The sequence below is a fragment of the Hibiscus syriacus genome, unplaced genomic scaffold, assembly GCF_006381635.1.
Source record: "Hibiscus syriacus cultivar Baekdansim isolate YM2019G1 unplaced genomic scaffold, ASM638163v2 tig00015967_pilon, whole genome shotgun sequence".
In the NCBI taxonomy this organism is placed as follows: Eukaryota; Viridiplantae; Streptophyta; class Magnoliopsida; order Malvales; family Malvaceae; genus Hibiscus; species Hibiscus syriacus.
Genome location: NW_024062378.1, coordinates 14366 through 41289, shown reverse-complemented (window position 1 = coordinate 41289; position 26924 = coordinate 14366). Strand labels below are relative to the sequence as shown.

General features: G+C 32.0%; 1 protein-coding gene across 2 annotated transcripts; it reads right to left on the bottom strand.

The window, feature by feature from the left end:
- Window positions 1-564: 564 nt before the first annotated feature.
- LOC120208159 (receptor-like protein 43) lies at window positions 565-25931 on the bottom strand. Of its 2 annotated transcripts, none has more exons than XR_005524273.1 (2): window positions 25885-25931; window positions 565-1513 (listed from the first exon to the last, which is right to left on the bottom strand). XR_005524273.1 is itself a non-coding variant. In XM_039207502.1 (2 exons), the coding sequence occupies exons 1-2, from the start codon at window positions 5546-5548 to the stop codon at window positions 882-884; spliced, it is 1248 nt and encodes a 415-aa protein (XP_039063433.1). In that variant the 5' UTR covers window positions 5549-5597; the 3' UTR covers window positions 565-881. The 2 variants fall into 2 exon arrangements, 1 of the variants encoding a protein (XP_039063433.1); XM_039207502.1 differs by lacking the exon at window positions 25885-25931 and adding an exon at window positions 4933-5597.
- Window positions 25932-26924: the final 993 nt, after the last annotated feature.

Below are 26924 nucleotides of genomic sequence, written 5' to 3'. Positions count from 1 at the left end.
GTTTTATATGTAAATTAGGCACAGTAAATATTGATGAATGCATGATCTAATAGTTTATTCTTATAATAATATCGTGTGAAATTATAAGATTATTATATGTCCGTTTCCGCTTCCAACAATATATAGTCATTTGTTTATTTTCCCAAGTCATATCAGCTTTATTAAAAAGGATAAGGAAACCCAAAGATGCCGATTAAGACAGTCTTTACAAGCTAGATACACAAAAAGGAACTACAAGGCATAACAGATATAAAACAGTTAAGGAAAAAGGTTCGTCTACCACGAAGCAATCAAGTTTTCTGCCATGTTCACAGCTTGTTTTGCAACAAAAAACCACCTAAGAGTTGGCTTCTCTACCTTTTTTCTAATCTTTGTCGAACTCTCTTGAAGATCCTAATGAACCACCATGGTTTTCCGGTTGTGAATACGATATATCCCACGCTGATTCCCAACACCAACCCACATCCATAACCCATCAATATAGAAAATTTCCAATTCAATTCATCATCATGGTTGCCATCCGGATCAAATTTTGCTGGAGCCTCATCATTATCACAGCTTCTGGATAACGGCGACCCGCACAAACCCATGTTTCCTATATAGGAATCATTAGTGAAAGTATCAAATTGTTTGCCTTTAGGAATAGGTCCCTCGAGATTATTCTGAGAAAGGTTTAACACCCCTAAGAATCCAAGATCTTTTAACTCTGTTGGAATTCTTCCATGGAGCTTGTTTGATGAGAGATCTAATGACTCAAGCTCAGACAAATCACCTAAGGATGGCGGGATAAGACCTGTTAAACTATTGTGAGAGAAGTTTAGGACAATAAGTGAGTGAAGCTCACCAAGTGTTTTAGGAATCTCTCCGTGGAACTGATTATTCTAAAAGTCAATTACCATCCAGCTGGTTAATAGTGACTGAAAGTCAATTTTCAACCCTTTTGCTGTAAAAGATAAGTCGAATGAATATTGCACCGTTGCAAGAGTCAATGCATCTGCCATGTACTTTCGTTCAACTTTCTTTTCATACCCTTCTCTAATGGCATGCAGATTTTCCAAAAGTTTGGTAGGTAGATAGCCACTCAAGTTATTGCCAGAAACATCGATGATATGCAAAGGAGTGAAAGTAGCATCATAGCTATCCACTTCACCATAGAATCTGTTCGATCTCAAGATAAGCACTTGTAGCTGACCCAAATTTACTAACCAATTCGGAAAAGTGTCATTTAAATAGTTGTTTCCAACATTGAGAAGCTTCAAATCTTTATAATTACTCAAAGATCGTGGTAGTGACCCTTCAACTTGATTGTTGTTGATTCGAAAACTTTGTAGAGCGCAACCTTTAACAAAATTTTCTGGTATTTTACCATGTAAATTGTTCTTCCATAGGCCAATGTGTGAAAGAGAATAACTCATGTTTCCAATGCAGTCTGGAATTTCTCCATCTAAAATATTATTGGATAAAAAGAGAAACTTAAAGGAACTCAGATTGCATAATGAGGAAGGAATTTGGCCTTGCAGAAAATTTAGAATAGAGTTAGAATTAGGAGTTTGAATCATCTTTGAAACAAATAAATAATGTTTCTGATGCAAAACATGCATAATGCGTATAGCCAATGGACATGATATGGTTAATTTACTTCAAACATCATGCCTTTTTTCAGATGAATGAGAACGACTCTTTATCTCGATTACTACTTAATTACTATCTTTAACTCTTGAAACAAGTTATATTTTTATCTTAATTAATGCATTTTAGGGAGTCTGAATCACCATTTTTGTTAAGGAATCGACAAACATATTTTTGAAAAATTCACTTGGATACCACGTGATATTCAACAAATTAGTAAATTTTGGACAAAATAGTTTCCAAGGAAATAGAAAAAAAAAAGTTGATGTTGAAAAGATTTTGATAGTTTCTTTTGATGTACAATAACTCAGATAATATTTAATCCTTAGAATTTGGGGGGGGGGGGGGGGGGGGGATTTATTCGATTTTAGAGTAAATTACAAATTTCATCTCTGAACTTTACTCTCTCTCCTATTTTGCTCACTGAACTTTAAAAGTTTTCAATTTCTTTACTGAGGTTAACACATTGAGTTTTTTTTGGCCACTTTGACATTAAAACGACGTCGTTTTAAAAAAAATCTCAAAAACGACGTCATCTTGCATCTATATAACAACCCATTTATAACGTCGTTGGTGAGAAAACAAATGAGTGACAAAAAAAACCTAATATATTAAGTTCAGTGAGGAAATTGAAAAGATTTAAAGTACAATTAGTGAAATAGAAGAAAGAGTAAAGTTTAGTTACCAAATTTGTAATTTACCATTGATTTTGATATTTAAATTATTTATGTTTGGATGTAAAAAGACACACCAAATGAAAGAAAAAAAATACAAAATTAATTAATACTAACGTATAATAAAGTAATAACAAAAAGATAAGGAAAATGATATTTATACCTATTAAGTTATCGTCATAAAGATCAAGCTCTTCTAGGGAAGTCACGTTTTCAATAACTGATGGAATTTCACCTGAGTTTAATAATAAATAATTTGATGAGTGTAACTATGTGAAATTGTTTGATGGTGTAATTATCATACCAATGGCAAATAATTTGATCAATTATATGAATTAATTATATCATACATCGATTTGGTGCACTCTTTTTTCTTCATCTAGATTTAAGGAGATTTTTTAACGAGACCCCTATCGATGTTTTGTTTTGTATGTATCAATTATATGAATCATACAAAATCTCCTTTCAAAAAAATAAATAAATAATTTAATCAATGGTGAAATAAATTACAAAAAGTTTAAGCATAGACGAGTTTACTGATAAGTAACTCTTTTATATTTAAACATATTATTATAGCATGATGAGTCATTTAGCTTACCTGAGAAATTATTTTGTTCCATGGAGAGATATTTGAGTGAAGTTAAATTTGAGATTTCTAATGGCACAGTCCCCTCAAATAATTGTAGTCCAAAAACAAAAACTTCAACTCTTTGCATTTGAATAAACTAATTGGAATTTCTCCATAAAGTTGACAACTTTCCAGATCAAGATAACTTAATCGAGGAAGATAATCAAACATATTGGATGAGAGATAACTAAAGTGATTGTTGAACCCCAATGAAATAACTTGCAAGGAAGAAATTTTGAAGATTGAGGAAGGAATATAACCTGCACAATAAATAACCAAAACTCAATTTTTTGGCATAATGAAAAAGACTCCTTGTTTTTGGTATAATCACTGGTATTCGATCTATTAATCGACTAATCTAAATCAAATACTGCATAGACGAGGGTGATCCTCCCAGCCCAACTTGCTCTATTCATAAACGCCAATATTCGAACCCCTGACATTGCTTAAGGGGTCTAGTGCAAGTTGAATTCAACCTTAATAACACAATAAATGTTTAATCAAAGTTGAATTCAACCTTAACGTATTATTTCATATCATTTGGACCCAATCTTTTGAAAAATATCGTTTAGATGACTAATAGATAGACTTATTTCAACATGCGAGTTAATCGAACCATTAATCATGCCGTTCTTTTTTTCTCTCTTATTTAAATTGGCTCAATTTAAATAAGGGTAAAGTACACAAAAAATCTTTCCGATTATTGGATATTGCTTTATTGAGTCCCTCGATTATTAAAAGTTACGAAATCATCCCTTGACTATAGGGCATTGCTTTGTTGAGTCCCCCAACTATTAAAAGTTACAAAGTGGTCACCCGACTATTCGTATGTTCTAAACTCTTCCTTTTCTATTAAAAAATTGACATCAGTTTGAGTTGGACGTTAATCTGTTGACTATGATATGATAAAATCTGATCCCACAATCTCAAATGAATAGCATATCTCAGTCAACAAGTGAACATCCAGTTCATATTGCCGACAATCTTTTAACGAAAAAGGACGGGTTTTGAACATATGAATAGTCAGGTAATCATTTTGTGACTTTTAATAGTCAAGGGACTCAACAAAATAATATCCTATAATTGACATACTATTTTATTACTTTTAACGGTCAAAGGACTCAACAAAATAACACTATATAATCGGAGGATCATTTGTATAATTTACATATATATAAATATTTTAAAAATTAAAGATTTACTACAAACCAAGAAGCAAAGATTAGAACATGGTCAAATTTCCGATTTCTATCATTATACTTCCCTCTCATAGAGGCTGTCGATGGCGAAAAAATATTTGTAATGGAAAACCATTTCTTTATTGAGTTCTTCATTGGAAGGTTTGCTTTTCAAATTAAATAGTTTGTTTTTCAAATTTTGCTGTTATGACATTTTTTTATGAATGATTAACCTTTTTTTTCTGCTGAGTAAAAGAAAGAACTGTAAAAAGAAAAAGAAGAAATATGATATTATACCTTTGAAGTTGTTATAAACAAGGTTAATATTATCAAGAGAAGTAAGATTTCCAATAACGGATGAAATTTCACCTGAAACATATAATTAAACCTGTCAAAAAAAATATTCTTCTAACAGACTCTTAATGTCTTTGTTGCGCATTATAGGCATGTTTTTTCATTTCTTCTCTATTTTTTCAAATATAAAACAAAAATTATTTAATTTTTTACTACTTATGAAAACTCCAAATAGTTTTAATTATTCAATTTAATCACATATTTACCTGAGAAGTTGTTAAAAGAAAGGTCAATCTCTTCAAGAGAAATAAGGTTTTCAATAACAGATAAAATTTCACCTGAAACATATAATTAAATTTGTCAAAGAATTTTAATAGTTTTCTAATTGAGCAATAATTTCTTTGTTAGCAAGAGAAGTTGTTAGTTATTGACAATGTGCACACACCATATAGACGTAGCAATGCAATGTTAGTTATAAAATAAACTTTTTACTAGTGAAAATAAATTCAAGATTGAGAAAAGTATGAACCTGAAAGATAATTATTATACAGGTACAACCATTTCAAATTTGAAAGGTTTCCCATAGTCATAGGGATTTGCCCTTTGAGATTGTTGTTAAACAAGCTCAACTTTTCCAGTTTTGACAAATTACCAATAATGGATGAGATAACACCAGTGAAGTTGTTGTCATAAATTAACAAGCCTTGAAGTTGAGCAAAGTTACCAAACCATGATGGGATTTCTCCACTGAAACTATTGTTACCAAAGTTCAAATATTTCAGCCTATGCAAATAACTTAACTTAGTCGGTAAAGAGCCATGGAAACTATTATGACTAATGTTGAGGGAGGCAAGGAAAGATATATTTCCCAATTGAGGTGGGATGGTGCCTGTGAGATCCATACTTGATAAATTCAGAGCAATGACTTTGTGGTGTCTGGATCCACAAGTGACACCTATCCAATTGCAAACAGAGGTAGAAGTGGACCAGTTGGTTGCTAAAGGGTTTTGTGGATCATGACATATATGAGATTTTAAGGCTAAAAGGGAGGATTGATCAGTGGTGATGTTGGCAGACAAAGTAGCACTAAAGGTTGCAAATAGCAGCAAAAACATAAGAGGAGGGAGGAAGGGAGTTGTTGCCATAATGCAAATAAAAAAGAGAGAAGCAGCTAAGTTTAATGCTTCTCTATTCTTAGTTCAACGTCTTTAAATAATATGGATTTAGTCACCGAAAGGAAGGACTAAAATGCAAGACTTAGTCTCAAGTCAAAGAGTAGGACTAAAAATTGTGGCCTAAACTCGATTGGAAAATGTTAACTTTGTTGATTTAGAGTTTGATTGGCACCTATCTGATAGAAATATACATCTAGATGAAAACACCTTTCTTTAAATTTTTTTGAATTAATCACTGGTATCCAATCTATTGATCAACTAATTCAATTTACTCCATTCACAAACGTCAAAGTTTAAACTCTTGACCTTATTTAAGGAATTTAGTGCTTCATCCCACTAGACCAACTGGTTGTTGGTAGACTTTTCTTTAATTTTAGGTGTATATAACAAGCTTCTTATAATAACGTTATAAGAAGGAAGAAATTACATCCATATGAAAAGATGTCAATTCATGAAGCTGATTTTTTTAATTAATCATTGGTATCAGATCTTTTGATCGACTGATCCAGATAGGATACTGGATAGGTAGGGGCGACCCTCCCAACCTAGTTTGTTTCATTCGCAAACGCTAGATTTTGAACTCTTGACCTTACTTAAGAAATCTAGTACCTTATCCCACTAGACCAACTAGTTGTTGGTAGACTTTTCTTTAATTTTAGGGGTATATAACAAGCTTCTTATAATAACATTGTTTCAATTTGTTCTTGTGTTTCTTTCCTTCTTCTATTGTTGAGTAACACTCTTGGGATTGATCAGGGTTAGGCCTATATGATTCTCGCTTTTAATTATATTCGCCGAGAGAGAGAAAAACATTATTTCAAAAAATAATTTTTTAATTGCAAACAGAGGTAGAAGTAGACCAGTTGGTTGCTAAAAGGTTGTGTGGATCATGACTTATATGAGATTTTAAGGCTAAAAGGGCGGATTGATCAGTGGTGATGTTGACAGACAAAGTAGCACTAAAGGTTGCAAATAGCAACAAAAACATAAGAGGATGGAGGAAGGGAGTTGTTGCCATAATGCAAATAAAAAAGAGAGAGAAACAGATGAGTTTAATGCTTCTCTATTCTTATTCAATGTTTTTAAATAATATGGATTTAACCACAGAAAGGAAGGACTATAATGCAAGATTTATAGTCTGTTTATTTCATGTAAAACTTTTTCCGAAAAACGTTTTCCTCACTTTTCAGTGTTTGGTTTGAGGAAAATAGATTGGTCAATGTAAAACATTTTCCTGGTCAACATAATTTTCTTTGCATTTTCTGGAAAATGACTTGCGGTTTAATTTTCCTTAAATCATTTTCCAAACTTTTCACTTCAAAGCATAAATACTCAAAATAATATTATTTTATAAATTTAATATTAATATGATATGTTAGTATCATTTTAATAAAAATATTAATTATTAACATATTTAAAATATATTTATTAATATTTTTAATAATATAATATAATAATAATATTATTACAATAATATACTCAATTATATTATAATAATATATGATACTATTATATTCTTATTTTAATAATATATAATAAATTATTAATAAAAGTTATATTATTTATTAATTTCTTAAAAAATAATATTATTGAATTATTAATAGTGAATACTTTTTTTTATGTATTTAATATTAATATAATAGTCTAATAATATTATAAAAATTCCTTAAAATATATTTATTAATAATACTTTTAATAATATTTATTTATTGAGTACTGCAGAGGTAAGAGCGACTCTCCCAACCCAATTTGCTCTATTCGTAAACGTCTGGGTTTAAACTCTTGACCTTACTTAAAGAATTTAGTGCTTCATCCCACTAGACCAACTAGTTGTTGGTATATTTTCCTTTAATTTTAGGTGTATATAACAAGCTTCTTATAATAACGTTATAAGAAGGACGAAATTACATCTAGATGAAAAGATGTCAATTCATGAAGCTGATTTTTTTAATTATTTATTGGTATCTGATTTTTTGATCAACTAATCCATATCGGGTATTGGATAGGTAGGGGCGACCCTCCCAACCTAGTTTGCTCCATTCGCAAACGTCAGAGTTTGAACCATTGACCTTACTTAAGAAATCTAGTATCTCATCCCACTAGACCAACTAGTTGTATGATTGAGTAGCACTCTTTTTCCCCATTTAGGTTTAGAGAGATTTTCAAAGAGGCTCTCAATCAAGGTTAGGCCTATATGATTCTCGTTTTTAATTATATTTACCGAGAAAAAATGTATTTCAAAAAATAATTTTTTAGTTACTTGTTATTCTATATTTAAATAGAATTTGTGGATTTATTAAAAAAAATGATTTGAAGTTGGAATGCTGAACACGGGAGCTGACTATTCTTTGATAAAAGCATAGAATTGGGACTTTGTATTAAATTGTTTTGGACGAATTGTGTAAGTCAAGGTCGTTGCAACTTGCTAATACATTGACTGAGCAGCAGCTAGGGATCACAAACTTCTTTTTCTTCTTTAAATAATATGGTTATTTTAAGTTAAGGTCTTTGGCATTTATTTCAAAATATATATATTTCTATCCCTATTTAATATCATGCTTGCTTATGTATCAATTAATTAAGATGTTGTTGTCAGCACTGTGGATGAGAAATCTTTCTTATACAATTTAACATCGAATTTAATAAATATAGAAATCCAATTTTGTTAGAACTATAATTTTAAAGGAGATTTTGGAACTGTGTTTCTCCTTCAATCTGATTGGTTCTGTTCCAAAATTAGATATGCTGCGCATCAGGTATTCAAATCCAAGTAGCCGCATTTTTTTAATACCGGAGACTTTCGAGTCACAAAAGCTCTACCCATTAGAGGGTTTGCGGTGCGGCGCCTAAAAAACGGTTAATATACGGCGTGACCGATTAAACAAGTGACCGGTTAAAAATTAGACCGGTTATGTTATATTATTTAACCGGAAATATTATAAAGTACAATAACATACTAGGTAGCGCTTATATAATGTAATAGGTAGCGCTTATATTTACCTATTTTATAAGTAAACCGGTATATTTATACCGATAGCATTGCAAATTTACCTATTACATTATATTATATTGAAAGTGTCCATACTTTTTATAAAAAGGATCGATATTTCTTTTAAAGTTATGTAATTTATGTTTCAATTTTTTTAATAGTGTTTCATGTTTTCTACCTACAATATTAATTTAATAATTTCATTTGCACAAAAAATTATTTGATTGTTTTGATATTTTATAAAATATTATTTAGAATTTTTAATTTAATAATAATATATATCGTAACGTAAAAAATAAATCATTAGACGCCTATAATTACTAAATTAATATCTTAAAACTCACTCAAAAGATAACCTTAAATTAATGTTTTCCACAGTGAGCATTGCAAATTTACCTATTACATTATATTATATTGAAAGTGTCCATACTTTTTATAAAAAGGATCGATACTTCTTTTAAAGTTATGTAATTTATGTTTCAATTTTTTAATAGTGTTTCATGTTTTCCACCTACAATATTAATTTAATAATTTCATTTGCACAAAAAATTATTTGATTGTTTTGATATTTTATAAAATAATATTTAGAATTTTTAATTTAATAATAATATATATCGTAACGAAAAAAATAAATCATTAGACGCCTATAATTACTAAATTAATATCTTAAAACTCACTCAAAAGATAACCTTAAATTAATGTTTTCCACAGTGAGCATTGCAAATTTACCTATTACATTATATTATATTGAAAGTGTCCATACTTTTTATAAAAAGGATCGATACTTCTTTTAAAGTTATGTAATTTATGTTTCAATTTTTTTAATAGTGTTTCATGTTTTCCACCTACAATATTAATTTAATAATTTCATTTGCACAAAAAATTATTTGATTGTTTTGATATTTTATAAAATAATATTTAGAATTTTTAATTTAATAATAATATATATCGTAACGAAAAAAATAAATCATTAGACGCCTATAATTACTAAATTAATATCTTAAAACTCACTCAAAAGATAACCTTAAATTAATGTTTTCTACAGTGAAAAAAGTATGGACACTTTTATAAAAAGGATAGACACTTTACAATATAACCACTACCTATTACATTATATAAACGATACCTATTACATTATATAAGCGCTACCTATTACATCATATGTTTACCTATTATATTGAAAGTGTCCATACTTTTTATAAAAATGATCGATACTTTTTTTTAAAAGTTATGTAATTTATGTTTCAATTTTTTTAACAGTGTTTCATGTTTTCCACCTACAATATTAATTTAATAATTTCATTTACACAAAAAATTATTTGATTGTTTTGATATTTTATAAAATATTATTTAGAATTTTTAATTTAATAATAATATATATCGTAACGTAAAAAATAAATCATTAGACGCCTATAATTACTAAATTAATATCTTAAAACTCACTCAAAGGATAACCTTAAGAACACTTGAAGAAGCAAGAGAACAACTATCCAAGCAATCAAAAACGAGAAAATCCCAACATGATAACAACTGAACATATCATATCAATGTTCAAACTCAAGTTGTAGATTTTGATTTCCTTTTGCTTGGCATCATATGAGATTTGGATTTTGATTTCCTTTTGCTTGGCACCATATGAGCTTTGGATTTTGATGAGCATCGGAAGTATTTCAGACTTATGATTTGGGTGGTACTCAACTTATGATTTTAGTTGCTATTTGTTACATTTCTTGTATACCACCCAGATCATACGCCCGAAACGTTTCTGACGCTTTAAAGTTGACCAAAAAATAAAATGGTCGGGATTTCCCTCGCGTTTATACGTTGGAAAAAAAACAATGGAAATTAGGAATAATCAATGATAACATGCATATTGGCTTGGGCTAATATTTATAGTGGAGCCGAAATATATATTGAAATTCAAACTCAAATTGAAATTTAAATTCAAACTCCAATTACATATGAAATGAATTTGAAATGCAGTGTTAAATTGAACATGAAAATTGCATAATTGATTCATACTGTTCAAGTAACATGCTTTATGAACCATCAAGCTAAAAGACAATATTGATTGAGTTCAAAGCTGAGTTGTGAGTTGATGGAGTTGTCACACTTGTCACATGGTTGGAATAAAGTACTCACATGCGAGATAGATTATTTTGTTATACATAACCCATCTCAACTGAATGAAAATATACATACAATATAATCAAACCAAAACATACTTACACAACAAATTTATATATAACAATGTTCAAATAATGTACCCACAAACTAACTAACATACATACCAATCTCTTAGCATCCTTCACTCTCTGTTTAGCTGCTTCAGTTGTAAACATACTATCATATATTGTTACAACATGATCTACCATATCCAACACCAACAGATACCAATGTGAATTATGGTAGTTTATTGTGATCATGATCTGCAACAAATTTCACACCCAATTTGACAAAATTCAACATTCTATATCCGAAAACATCATTTGCAATTGGTATGGTGTCTTACCTTCTCACAGTCGGTGAATTTCACATAGTTATCCAATATGACACCCCAGAAGGTAGAAATACTCTCAACACTTTCTTTGTTGTTGGCTTCCAACGCCTGTTGCTGTAATTACGCAACAAACATTATTAATTTACCGTCTATAACACTACTTTTCAATATTTATTAATTTAACTCACCACTAAGAGGTATGGAAGGTAGCCAATCCTCCGGAGTGACTTTTGAGAATCGTAGCATATGGTCCAGGCGAGCAAATTGATAACCTAACAAAATTAATTACACAATCAGAACATATTCAATAAGTTTTAACATTTTCTACTTTCTACTTACCACACCGCCAACCCATTCCGTAGGCTTCAACGTTGCAACGTCGTATACAGTAGCGAATTGATTTCCCATTGAGATTACAGAATATCTGTATGAATCATTAGGATTAATATGTTGTCATGAAATATTTAAATATCACTCACAAAACAATATATTTCACTTACCCCGATTCTAACTCGCTATTCCATAAATAATCACAAATTGCAGCTTCGATGTCATCAATTCCGCTTGGAATATCCGCTTTTTCAACCTACAATTTTGCATACAAATTTTTGTCACAACAATATAATAAAAATCAAATTAAGTATTCTTTTATTAAACTTACCTTCTGCTTCTTCTTCTGGGGTGCAGGACATTCCGAATCCAAAACTGCTGCTATAACACTCTCCGGTGTATAAATGACATCGACTTCCTTCCTCCTCATTTCTTCCATCTCTTCTTCTTCCTCCTCCCTCTTTTCTTCTTCATATTTTTTCAGTTCATCGTACTTTTTTTCTACATAGCTCTTCATCTCTTTTATTTCACCCTTCAATTGAGCTCCTTCATCCGAGTATTTATCAACCACCCCCTTCACCCCCGTAAGTTCACTCCTCAAATCCACAACCTCCTTCACCACTCCCTCAAATTTTTCTCCCGTCACCATCTTAATATCACCCCTTAACACCCCAACTTCTTTCACCACTTCACCCCTCAACACCTCTACTTCTTTCACCACTCCATCTATTTTTCCTTCCACTACCCCCTTATGCCTCTCGAGTGTATCTTCGACTCTCTCGAGTTTCTCTACGACTTGATCAAGTTTCTCTTCGACTCTTGATTGTCTTTGCATGATTTCAAATTGGATTTTTTTGATATCAGCCAATTCAGACATCAAAATGTCGAAGTTACTCTGTTTTGCTTCACCGTCGTCCCACTCACCGTCATCCCCCAATACAACCATCCCTCCTTTCTTCTCCTCTGCCTCCACTGCCTCCTCTACATCCTTGCCAATAACCTTCAAAATTAAATTACAATATTAAGACATTGATTATATTCTTAATATTATTTAATTACATTTATTACCATTTCTTGCTTCTTCCCTCTATCCAACTTCAACTTCACCATCACTCTAACCACCTCTTCCTTCCCCCATGCACGGATGCGTGCCACTCCGGTTCTTTCATAAGCCGGCACTGCCTCACAGCCCGACCAAAATCGAACAGTGCAACCTGCATTTATAATAAAATTTATATTTTTATATAAAAACACAAAAAAGTGATTCAACTCATTTACCTCTAAGATTGCTATGCACCCTTTGAGGTATCTCTGGCAGCCCTTTTTAAAGGTGATTATTGATTCAATCAATCTCGAATGGATATATTCAGCCCAATTGAATTCACCCTTCAAGCCTTCATCGCAAATGAGCTTCATATATTCCTTGTTCGTTGACGTATCACCCGTTGGACAAAGAAATATCCCGACAAGGTACAATAGAACTCGGGCCTTCAGCTCATCCCCCCAGTAAGATCCACTTTTGATATCCTCTTCAACTTCAGCATATGTCACCTTATGATTCAAACCATATTTGGAGGCAAGTGCTTTCCAGTTCTTACTCCTACAGACTTCTATAACACTTTTGCCTTTGTTTTGTACCCCCAATACGGCTGCAGCAGTCGATACCCCCAGAGGGAATGAATAATCACCATACTTAGCCATACATTGACTGACGTCAAATTGTGCCATCAAGGATCGACACAATTCCCTCCGAATAGGTCGATCCCTTACTCCGATCAACGATCCAAACCTATTTCTCCCAGCACATTCAACTGATCCTTCTCCTTAAGGTGTTTAATTAATAAATTCACCCTTTTAATGCTGCATCTTATCGACACTTCCTACATTTTTTAACAATATATAATGTTATAGTTCTTATATATTTTGTATCAACGTATTTACAAGTTTAATGAATACCTTATTTTCATGTGCTTTCCTCCGTTCTTTGTACTCTTTACTATCATTCCTTGACTGTGTGATGTAAGGTTCCTTTTCAGCATCACTCATTGAATTCCATTTGGACCTCACATCTTTTTTCACCTAATATTAAACATAAACGTTTCTTAATCAATACATTAACACTAAATACTAATACTACTCAATGTCAATTTCATTTTACATACCGAACCGCTCTGTGTGCCATCTCCCTTCATCCTTTTGCATTCGGCCATACTGTTAACATTTAAAATTTGTAATCAATTTAAAGTTTATCGATACTTTAATCCAATTACCATTTCAACAATAATAAAAAAAGGACATTGATACTTACTAGAAGTACATATATCCACCCTTTGGTTGCTTTCGAGTCTCGGCCTCAATTTCAAAGTCATCTGCTCCACCAACAATTTTCCAACCCATTGACTCCATTTTTCCTTCATATATCAGTTTACGCAAATCAAATTATTTCGTTACATACACTTTATTCAATATACAAATATAGATAACTACTCTTGTGGTAAAACGGTTTTCTTCAAAAGAATTTGAATGGCCACACCAAAATGTGTCGGCACATTTATACAACCTATAATATCATTTTCTACCTATAATATTTAATAAAAGTATCGACATTTATATTTTTCCTTGAATATCTATTTCTACCTGCAATCGGTCTCAAATGCTTCCTTACTCCAAAACCCCAAACAACACATAAAAAACCCTATCGCGATTACTGTAATAATAAAAAATTAGGGTTTCGACAACATACTTTTCGATTCGACTGCAGCAACAAACAAACAAACTTCGCTTTAGAAACGCCTTCTGAAATGCAGCAACAATTACTCTTCGATTTCAAAAACTCGTCCGTTCTATCTTTTTTCATAGGATATTTAGCTATGACCTTTATATTTTCATCGGATATGTTATTTATATTTAATCGATACAAATATAAAAGTGTCGATACTTTTATGTCAGGTGTCGATACTTTCGAAAGGATAATTACCTATTTCTTTGAAAGTGTCGATAATTTATTACACGTACTTACAAAAGTATCGACACTTTCAATATATCCGGTATCATTTTACCGGTTTTATCATTTTGATACCGGTTTTATCATATTTTTACCTGTTATATCGTTGTGGATCGATATATTTTTTTAAAGTATCGACACATTATAGGCGCTATAACTGCTTCTCTTTTAAATTCACAAAGTGTCGATCCTATATAACGTATCGACACTTTTAAATTTACCGGTTTTATCATTTTGTTACCGGTTTTATCATATTTTACCTGGTATATCGTTTTGGATCGATATATTTTTTAAAAGTATCGACACTTTTTAGGATTTAAAACTGCTTTTAAAGTTATGTAATTTATGTTTCAATTTATTTAATAGTGTTTCATGTTTTCCACCTACAATATTAATTTAATAATTTAATTTACACAAATTTTATTTGATTGTTTTGATATTTTATAAAATATTATTTAGAATTTAAATTTAACAATATTAACCAAATATAATAATAAATATGTTTTCAACAGTGAAATAAGTATGGACACTTTTATAAAAATGATATATACTTTTTTGAAAGTTATGTAATTTATGTTTCAATTTTTTTAATAGTGTTTCATGTTTTCCACCTACAATATTAATTTAATAATTTCATTTACACAAAAAATTATTTGATTGTTTTGATATTTTATAAAATATTATTTAGATTTTAAATTTAACAATATTAACTAAAGATAATAATAAATATATTTTCACAGTGAAATAAGTATGGACACTTTTATAAAAAGGATAGATAATTTACAATATAACAGGTAAAAATATGACAAAACCAGATTCATTATGACAAAACCGGTAAAATTTACTTGATATGTTAAAAGTATGGACACTTTTATAAAAATGATAGATACTTACCGATAACCAAAGTTTACCGGTTACCAAATTTTTTAATAGTTTTTCATATTTTCTACCTAAAACATTATTAGTTGTCAACATAATAGGTACCGCTAAACCGAATTTATTAAATACATTTTAATGTATCCGGTAATGCTGTATATTAGCCGTATATTAACCCGCCTTTCCTGAGACATTCCCCCATTAGAGGCAAGTACCCGCAGGTCAAAACTTGGATACTCGCATTTTTGAATCACCGATGCCTAATTAATATTTATTTTATTTTTAAATTTTATATTATTTTAAAAAAATCCACATAAAAATAATATAAAACTTAGAATTTTATAATACATAATAATATAAACATAAAATTTATAAATCTAAATTATATAATCCAAAAATAAAATTTAAAATACAAAAAATAAAATAAAATAATAAAATTACAACTAAATTTAAAATAATTTAAGATTAAAAGAAATAATTTAAGTGTTAAGGCCAAATAATTTGAAAAAAATAGAAATTTAAAACGTTCGGGTGAAATAATTTTGAAATTAAAAATAAAATTTTTAATTTAAATAAAAGAAAAAAAATGGAAACGTTAAAGACAATTTTATGACTCGCCAAAAATAAAGGACCCGCGAGTCCACGGGTCAATTACTTTTGATTCTTTTAGCACCCCTACAGTGAGCAGTAGAACCTTAATCACTGTGCACTTTATTCTCTTATAGCTCAAGCCTGGGACTAAATTTTATCTAGTGTATTTGAGGACCAAAATCATAATTTTCATAAATTCAGAACTATTATATGAATTTACGTAAGTTATAAGGAACTAAGTTGAGAAGTGTCGAAATGGTCTTTTTTTTTTAAGAGTGAGATTTTAAAAATCATATCATTTTTTTATTTATTCTCTTTATGATTAATTTTTAATTAAAAAGTAATGTGATAAAAAACCTCTCGTTTTGAAAAATTTAGGATTCCTTTTGAATAAAAATGTATGATTCGAGGAGTCGCCACCAATCTTTGATTAGGGTGTGATTGGGCACCCCAAAACGTTTTTGTTATTTTAAATAAAAATTAATTTTAATTAAAACAACAAATAGAGGTCTGCGTTACCAAAAATGAGTTAGGGAGTCCGTTACGCGTGGGGAAGAATTAGCACCCCTACAGCGCCCTAAATCGATACCTAGTCGATTAATTAATGTTCTTGCAATGAAATTTACAAATTCGAATTTAATTTGACTTATGATCCCTTAAAACAACAAGATATGAGTTTTACAATGAAATATAATATTCAAAAGCACTAAAATAGATTTAACCAAAATTAAAGCCTTAAAAGAAGATAAAGAATATTCGATTATTTAAAGATATTGAGACAAGATCTTAGATAAGTTCTAACTACCTTTTCTCAAAAAATTTAAATAACCAAATATTTCATTTTCTTTCGTTCCCAAATTTTAATGTGATGAATCAATTTTTAGGTGTCACTAACGGGATACGCTTCTAATTTAAGATCGTCAAAAGCGGATATCTAATAAGTTAAGACAACTCACTTAAAATAATTTAAATTAAAAATGTATTATCCTTAATCCAATTATGTAATATGGGTCACGTGAGGCTATCATGTGAAACTTAATTAAAAAAGTAATCATTTAAAAAAAACAAACACTTAAAAATATAATATAAAATAGCATTTACAATCAAGGATTAAATAAATATATTTTAACTAATATTAACAAACTATATATACATGCATATTAAAAATGATATATAAACAGGACTTAAAAAACGTAAACATAACACTTGTAAATTTACAAACTAATCATACTTGTCAAAACAAGGGTTGAATAATAATAAATAGAAAATTACCCTCTTAACTACAAAAAGCATAATAATCGAGGTAAAAAAACTAATATACCACTTTAAATACTAAAACTAAAATAGAACTATGGTTAATAGAATGGACTAAAATTATAATAAACCCAACATGCCCAAAACCAAAGTGCAACATCCGATGTCTAAACAGCAAAAACTAAATACCATGACACTTAGGACTAAAATTAAATGTGCATGAAATAAAGAGACTAAATTAAATGTAAAAACATTCGGTTTAAGGATTAAAAGGAATTATAAACAAATATTGAAGGACCTAAAGACCAAATAAACCGTTCCTAATCAAACAACCCTAAGTCTCCTAAGCTACACCGTTTTGGGATTATAATTAATATTCTAAATTTGACCTAACAACACATAAGGCTATCCTAGTATCACCTACGAAACTAAACCCATTCTATGTTGCCGTTCCTCTTCTCTACTCCTTCCTCATTTTCTTCTTCGATGGAGAGCCCTAAGGGCTTCGACCCACGGCACAAGCAGCTTCTCCGGTGGCTACTTCTCACTACGACTACCTACCACATCAACAAGGTAAGTCTATAATACACCTAAGACTCACTCAAACCCCCCTTCCCCTTCTCAAACCGAGAGTTCTAGAACTCTCTATTACGGCCACCAAGCTTCGATGGCTACCTCCATCTCCGACTACCACCGTGGTGGTTACCTTCAAGCGATCGAAGATTGAATATTAACCCAGGTAAACGAACCTTCACCCCTCCTCACTTTGTTTCGATTTGAATTTTTTTTTGTTTAAACTTTAACTTCTCTTCTTCAATAATGGAACCAGAAAGGCGATAAAGGGGACTCAACAAGACCCCATACACGTTCGCACAACCCAGGTAATTCCCAATCCCTCTCAAATTTTAGTTTGATTTTCGCATTTATTTTTGAAAGCTATTAAAACAAAATAAATAAATAAAAAAGCAACTGTAAGTAATAATGATGGGAAAACCTTGTATGAATTAGATTTGGTTTTGTATTGCCTTGGCTCGTTGAAAAGAGGGAGCTATTTCATTCATTCGAAAGGGAGGAAAAGACCTTTGTACACTTTTTTTTTCGAATAGCATCACCGAAACTTCTCTTTACAAATTATTTTCCCCCTTTGTTCCCTGCTGAAAACCGAGACCCTTACTTTTCTTCATGAAATCCCTCCCTATTGTGCTGTGAAGAATTGCTTTTGTTGTTACTGTTTTTTTTTTACCGATAGCCTCCCCCTTTTCGTTCGTGTTTTCCGCCCTTTTTATTGTTGCATGTAGTGATCTTTTTGAGTGGTGTTTTTGAGTGGTGTAGTGGGTTTTCCACTATTTTTGAGTAGTGGCAGGGTAGATGTCAACACCAAAATTTCAAGATTTAGTGTTATTAAAAAATACTCGGTGGATTCAGAATTGATTTGGTCTGATTTTGTTGTTGCATGTTGACATATGCAATGACGATGCGGTTGCTCCGTGGTTCGAAGGTTCGGCTGCTTCAGGATATGAGTTGCTCGGGCGTGGTGCTTGGCCGGGCTGCTGCTCGGTTCTGGTGCTTGGGCTTTAAACTGGGTCATGCTATAATTAATTCTTTTTGTAGTTCGGGCCCAATTGAGCTTGGATTTGTAAAGCTTGCAATAAATAAAAATAAACAGTATTAATAATATTAATAATATAATAATAATAATTATATTCCGGACAAAACGGGTGTCTACAAGAAGTATTAAAATCTAGAGAAAATAATTTGAGTGATCGAAAATGTTTTATAATATACGATTTAACTAACTTTTTTGTATTTGCGAAAATAACCAACGAATTCGCAATGTGATTTCAAATTCGTAACACGAATTCCAATTTTGTAACACAGCTTTCAAATTCGTAACGTGAATTTAGAATTCGCAACATAAAATTTGGAATTCGCTATACAAAATTTAAAATTTGCAACGCGAATTTGAATTTTCGTAACGCAAATTTCTTTTTAATCACAATTCCAACACGTCCCAAAGTTAAGGTTTTCGTTGGGACCTATGTTTATTTTCGCAATGCGAACTTAAATTTTCGCAAAGCGATTTTCTATTTTTGCAAGCTATCTCTTGTTTTAGTTTTTATCGTAGAGATGCTCTCCTCTCCGTGTTGTTGTCTTTTCCATCAGATTCCTCCGCGTTTCCTTTGACTCTATTTTATTTTAACTTTTTTTTATTTAACTTTATTTCATATAAATTCAAGTTTAAGCAGGTACAACAAGTAGTTGTTGGCTTAATAAGAGACGGTTCTTTATCGACGCACGGGAGGCGATGGTCATCAGACACCGTTCCCGCCAAAACTACACACAGTTCCACAACAACACCGGGGACTGAGTACATGTCCGCCGAGGAGTTCGTCGAGGTCACCATCGATCTCCAAGACAATGATACCATCATCCTCCGAAGCATCGAGCCGGCCACCGCCATTAACTTCGATAAAGGTTCTGATACTCCGACATCCACTTCGCGATCACCGAGCATCAAGCGGAGCTCATCCAATATATTTAGACAGTTTTCACAAGAACTAAAGGTCGAAGCAGTGGCCAAAGCCAGGCAATTCTCACAAGAGTTGAAAGCCGAACTACGCAAGTTCTCATGTGGCCATGGACACGCATCTCATGTGGCCAGGAAAAGAGATGAGCTTGCGAAAATAGAAATTCGCTTTGCGAAAATAGACATAGGTCCCAACGAAAACATTAACTTTGGGACATGTGTTGGACTTGTGATTAAAAAGAAATTCGTTTGCGAAAATTCAAATTTGCGTTGCAAAAATTCAAATTTGTGTTGCGAATTTCAAATTCTGTGTTGTGAATTTCAAATTTGCGTTGCGAATTTGGAAACTGTGTTGCGAAATTGGAGTTTGTGTTGCGAATTTGAAATCGCGTTGCGAATTCGTTGGTTATTTTCGCAAATCCAAAAAAAGTTGATTAAAATCGTATATTATAAGGCATTTTCGATCACTCAAGTTATTTTCTCAAAATATAAAGTCTAAATTACAAGGGAATTATGGAAATTAAGGACCAAGTTGGAGGCAGGGGAAAACTTTGAGTTTAAAAGGTGAACTTTGAAAATATCAGTGAATTTGGGCGTAATTTGCTTTTTTTTGGGAGCCATAATCGAGAGGAAATTATGAAAAACAATGATCATGTAACCCCCACAGACCGATAAGGGTAACCCGATCCGATCCGGGGTGTCACATTTAGGCCACAGGAGCGACCCACTGTAAAAATAGTGGAAAATTTAAAACTTTTTATCAGAACATGTAAATTAATAAAAATCATTTGTTACTATTTAAAAATAAAACAGATTTTCAGACTCATATATAAAACAAAATACAATTACATGCCCCCTAATCACATGTATCATACTCTGCAACAACGCCGGAAGAACTCCCTTACTGAAGTCGATAGATGCACTGGTACAATTCTTTTAACCTGAAAAGGTGAGTAATAGAGTGAGCTTTGGAAAGCTCAGTAATACAGAACTACCAGATGATGCTGATGAACGTGCAGATACATATAAATATATATTTTTCCTTATTGGTTCAGATATTTATAGATCTTTATGTTGAGCTGAGGTCCATTGATATCGCAGGTAGTAACAAATAGTATTTATTTCATATGGAAATATTTCAGATGTCTAGGTTCAGGAGATCAGAATAGGTTTTCTAGTGTGTTCCCGTAAAATCAGTACAAAGATACAGATCTTTTAAAATATATATATATATATACCCCTATCCGTTCACATCATAAATGTGTAGGTTTCCCAAAACCATACACCCAACCCAACACATCATATAAGGCCCTGAGCACAAAGCCGAGGAACCTGCGGAAATTCTTCCTCCAACAATAAACCCCCAGATAAAACATTTCTCTGTCGGCAAACGGAGATATCAGAAATCAAAACATAATTCAGATAAGATATAGAACAGAATCCAGGTTAGGAATCAGAACAGATGTCAAAACAGAATTCAAATAAGAAATCAGATAAAATATTCATATAAGTAGGGAACACACCAGAGTTTATGGATATTATTTAGAGGGACTGGATAATCTTCTAAGGCAGAGAAACACGGATCATCAGTTTACCGATAGAATGCCGGTATTTAGAATCACTATAGAAATAGTTCAATAACTAACGGAATCATCAGTTATTCAGATTATAACTTGAGCTGATAAGGAAGAAATGAAGATTTAGGACATTTACAGTCGGCGTCGATTTATCGGATTATTAAAATAACTTAAGTTTAACAACTCCCAAAACTAATGCATGTTGATCTGTCCATTCGTTGTCCTACCAGGTATTCACTCTTTAATACCAACAATTATTGTCCCTAAATCAACTTTTGAGTCATCACTGAATATATCTTAAGGAGACGAACAAATACTCTAATGGTTTTTATTCCCTTTTCACGCTTCCACGATACCGTGAAATGCTGACGTACTTGATTTGTGGTTCATAATCCATAGGGATGATACATCATATAAGTTCATCTGAATTTCCAGACTTATCCTAATCACTTACTTAATCCTCAGTCATTGAGGTTACTTAGTTCATTTAGCATTCAAGTCCATTCAGTTACTTCGGGATTTTCCAGAGTAATTCAAACGTTCCTAATTTCAGATACATATTGTACTTTCGATCCATTCAATTTGGTCTTCGTAGTTGATTTATCGAACAAACGTCAAATTCTTAGTATTGAATGCGATCTAGAGTTGAGCTGAGTTGAATATTTCCAAAATTATCATCAAGCCAAACTTGAGAAGACGAACACGCATTCAAGTAATATCTATGTCATTCAGGTATTGACATAGCTTTAGGGTTGATCTATTCACTTAAATTGTGTTCCATTACTTTTAAAGGTAATCCAATACCTATGCTTATTTGGATTCCTTAATTAATCCAAGACATTTACTTAGTATAGGCCATAAGGGTATTTTGGTCATTTTGGCATTTAGTTTTATTCCATTCATTACAGAGCTCGAGGATATCTAATCATTCATGAGCTTGGTGATATTCTTGGGTCATTTCTATTACAAGGGTATTCTGGTCATTTTACAGATCCGGTGTATTTCAATCCTTTCTTTCCATTCTGTCTTATTATTTAATTCCACTTATCATTTATTCCAGACATTTCAAACAATTCTGACACAAGAACACACTCGATAATTTATTCTTAACTATGAATTTTCAGGTCGTTGTATTCTCAGAAGTTACAAACAGGTTATCAGGAATTTTCTGTACAAAAACATGATTTTAACAATTAAATCCGTACTTAATCGAGTTAAGTACGAATCCTCAAAGTACTTTCTCATTCAGGGTCAACTCAAACTATTTTACCTCTCAAGGGCATTTTCATAATTTCTTAACCAGATAATTTCGGTATTAACTCTTAACAAAAATAATATAATTTTGAGATCCTATAATTAATTATTTTCTCGAACCTTCTCTGATCTTGAAATGATTCCTTAACAGACTTCTAGTATCTTCCATAAATCCTCTTGGGGTTAAAAACCGGTTATCCATAATTTCCAAGTAAACTACATTTCTTATGCACATCAGTAGTTATATCGGATCAATATGTCTTTTTAGAGTTATTAACCAACTTCGAGGGATAATTCTTGTCATCCTACAATATAAGGGTATTTTCGTAATTTTACCCTATCAGAATATTCTTATAATTTCTCATCCGAGTACCTTTAATATTTAGCCTTTGTTGATATAAATTATAAAATACAGATCCAGGTTAATTTCTTTACTACCAAACACAGAACTTGAAATTTAATTCTAACAAATCCTCAATCTCTTATATTAGACATTCGATCTGTATTCAGTTACAGAATTTCTACCACATTCATATCGAGTGTATAAATTATTCAACTCCACAAAAGTGATCAACATTATCCTATTCATGGATTTACCAATATCAACATGTTCCATAAAGCATAAAGAGGTAGTAAAGTATTACCTCGATTTTCGTGCAATACTGATCGACCATAAAAATTCCATTCACATAAAAATTCCATTCACACGCCTTTGATCTTGAATCAACTTCCAATAGTTCCTCAGATACATATAAACAGAAATTACATAAAAAACGGAACTTAATTACGATAAATGGATTGAATCAGGTGATAAATCAGTGAAAAACAGCTTACCGCGTTCGAATTTGGCGAAACGGAATTCGGATTCGGATTCAGGACTTCGAAAGCATAAAATATGACTTTTCAGAAATTTGGAATTTTTGGTCAAAATCAAAGTCAACGGGTTTGACTGGCAATTTCGAGGCCTTCGAGTCTGAATTTTGAAAAACGGACTGCAGAATCAGATTTGGAACGTCGAAAAATGTCAGGATAGGTATACTCGGTCAAAGTTAAAGTCGTTTAATGCCCGGTCAAAGCCAGTCAAGGTTTTGGTGAACAGTGGTCAACGGTCAACGGATCGGGTCGGGTAGGGTTAACAGGTCGGGTTGTGACCGGTCAAACCAGTAAAAACAGTTCTAAAACTGGTCAAACCGATCACTTTTTCCTTCCCCACGCGCAGTGGCGACGCGTGGGGGTGCATGAACAGTGTTAAATTCCCGGAAAAATTCCTAAAAATTATTTTGAGCGATTTCGAGATACTTACAAAACTCGGTTCACAATTTTGAACGGCGGATAGCTCGATTTTAACAAATCGTAAACTTTGACCGTTTCACCTCCTCACGCGCCGCCGTCGACGGAGACCAAGGATGACACCGGTAGACTCGGAACGGAACAAGGAACACGATGGTGCGGGATGTGTCGTAAACGGATGCTCGGATCGTCGTGAATTGATGAAAAACCAACTGAAATCGGGTTATTACCGACGATACTTCCGACTGAAATTAACGACGAACGACGACGATTCATGACGAAAGGTTTGAGGGGTTTTGTTCCTCGCTCGATAACGAACACGATGGTGGTTTCGACTCGTCGATCGGAGGTAGGACGACGAGTAGATCGGAGTTGAAAGTTGGTGACCGGGAGAGGAATTATGAGCATTTTCTGCAGAAAATGCACGGAAAATTGGGGTTATATTAACTCCTAAAGAAAAATGGTCAAATCATGAGTTTAGCCACTGAACGTCCTGCACTTCTTAAAATGGTCTGCCAACTTTGAAATTTTACAATTTAATCCACTGTTTCTTTCAAAATACCAATTAAATCCACCACTTTATAATTTCTTAAATTTAGCCCCTAAATTGGGGTGTTACATATCAAGTTGAATGCATGGGAAAACTTTGAGTTTAAAGGGAATCTTATTTTATGTAAATTTTTATTTTTACTGACAATGGGAATCAAACATATTCATCATTGTCAGTATCATATTTCACACCCACGTCATCAACACATCATCTTCATTTTTCCGAAGGTAATAGAAACTCAAAGCACACGACCATTCAATGAGATTTTCTGCTCTCTCCGCTGCTTGTTTTGCAACAAAAATCTGTCAAAGAGTTCTCTTCTTTATTTTTTTTGCAAAACTTTGTCGAACTCTCTCGTAGATCTTAATAAACCACCATGGTCTTCCAGTTGCGAGTACAATGTATCCCGTACTCAGTCCCAGTACCAACCCACATCCATACCCCATCAATATTGAAAATTTCCAGTTCATTCCATCATCATCATCTCTATCAAATTTGGTTGGAGTTCCCTTTTAATTATCACAACTTTTTGATAATGGCAATCCACGTAAACCCAGGTTTCCTATGTAGGAATCATTTGTGAAAGTATCAAATTGTTTGCCTCGAGGAATGAACCCCACAAGATTATTCTGAGAAAGGTTCAACACTGCTAAGAACCCAAGATTTTTCAACTCTGTTGGAATTCTTCCATGGAGCTTGTTTGATGACAGATCTAATGATTCAAGTTCTGACAAATCACCAAATGATAATGGGATAGAACCTGTTAAACAGTTATGAGACAGGTTTAGCACAACAAGTGAATGAAGCTCACCAATTGTTTTAAGAATTTCTCCCATGAATTGGTTATTTGAGAAGTCTATTGCCATCCAAATGGTTAATAGCTTCTCAAACTTTGTCTCCAACCCTTTTGCTGCAAAAGATATATCTTGAGCATAATACACCTGTCCTTCAACTGATGGATATGTCATGTACTCTGGTTTAACTTTGCCTGCATACCCTTGGCTAATGTCATGTAAATTTTCAAAAAAATTCACAGGTAAACAGTCAGTGAAGTTATTATTAGAAAGGTCAATGACACGTAAATGAGTGAAGGAAGTTGTAACTCCTAAGTTATCCATCTGACCATAAAACCTTTTGGATCTCAAGATAAGGACTTGTAGTTGCTCCAAATTTTCTAACCACTTGGGGAAATTCCATTTAAATAGTTGTTTCCAACATCGAGAAGCTTCAAATCTCTACAACTACCCAAAGATCGTGGTAGCGACCCTTCAACTTGGTTGTTGTTGATTCGTAAACTTTGTAACGTGCAACCTTTATAAAAATTTTCTGGTATTTTACCATGAAAACTATTCCATTGTAGCTCAATCTGTAAAAGAGTAGAACTTAAGTTTCCAATGCACTCCGGAATTGTTCCAACCAAACTCTTGTTAGAAAAGAAGAGAATCATAAGGGAATCCAAATTGCATATTGAGGAAGGAATTCGCAAAAATTGGAATAGAGTTAGAACTAGGGGTTTCAAGGTTATTTGAAACATAAAATGTCACAAGAAAACAAGATATTATACTTGTTAAGTTGTTATTGGAAAAAATAATGACCTAGAGAGAAGTTATGTTTCCGATAATCGGTGGAATTTTACCTGAAACATAAAATAAATTTATCAAAATAGTTAGATAATATAACTATGTTATATCTTGATGAGTGCAACGGTAAATAACTCTTTTATATTTGAGCATATTAGTAAAGCAGGACGGGTCATTTAGCTTACCTGCGAAGTTGTTATACTCAATGGAGAAATATTTGAGTAAAGTCAAATTTGAAATTTCTAATGGCACAATCCCTTCCAAATGATTATTAACCAAATATGCATATTCTAACTCTTTGCATTTGAATAAACTTATTAATATTTCTAGTATACCTTTAATTTCTTTGACCACTTAATTATAAGATTGGTTTCGATATGACCACCATACTTTTAATTTTGTCAATATGACCACATAACTATTTAAGTGATTTCAATCAAGCCACATGCCATTAACATTTAATGGAAATATTGATGTGGCAATTAACAAAATTTGTATAATTACATATTTGACACTCAATACTTATACATTTAATCAATTCGGTCTTGATTTTAATTTAATTTAATAAATTTAATCTTTAAATCAGGAGGTGACATGTGTCACCATCTGATTGGATAGAAAATAAATTAGAGATGATATACGTTTGGGGAGGATTGATCCTGGGTTCTCTGGGTTGGAAGTAGAATGTCCAAGATTGAATGAATAAGTATTGAGGATCAAATGTGTAATTATATCAATTTTGTTAACTGTCATGTCAACACTTCGGTTACATGTTAAAGGTAGGTGGCTTGATTGAAACCACTTAAATAGTTATGTGGTCATATTACCAAAATTGAAAGTATGATGGTCATATCGACACCAACCCCATAGTTAAGTGGTCATTTTAGTAGTTTACCCTATTTTTTACTACTTATGAAAATCACAAATAGTTTTGATTATTCATTTCAATCACATCTTTACTGAGAATTTGTTATTAGAAATGTCAATCTCGACAAGATAAATAAGGTTTTCAATACTTGATGGA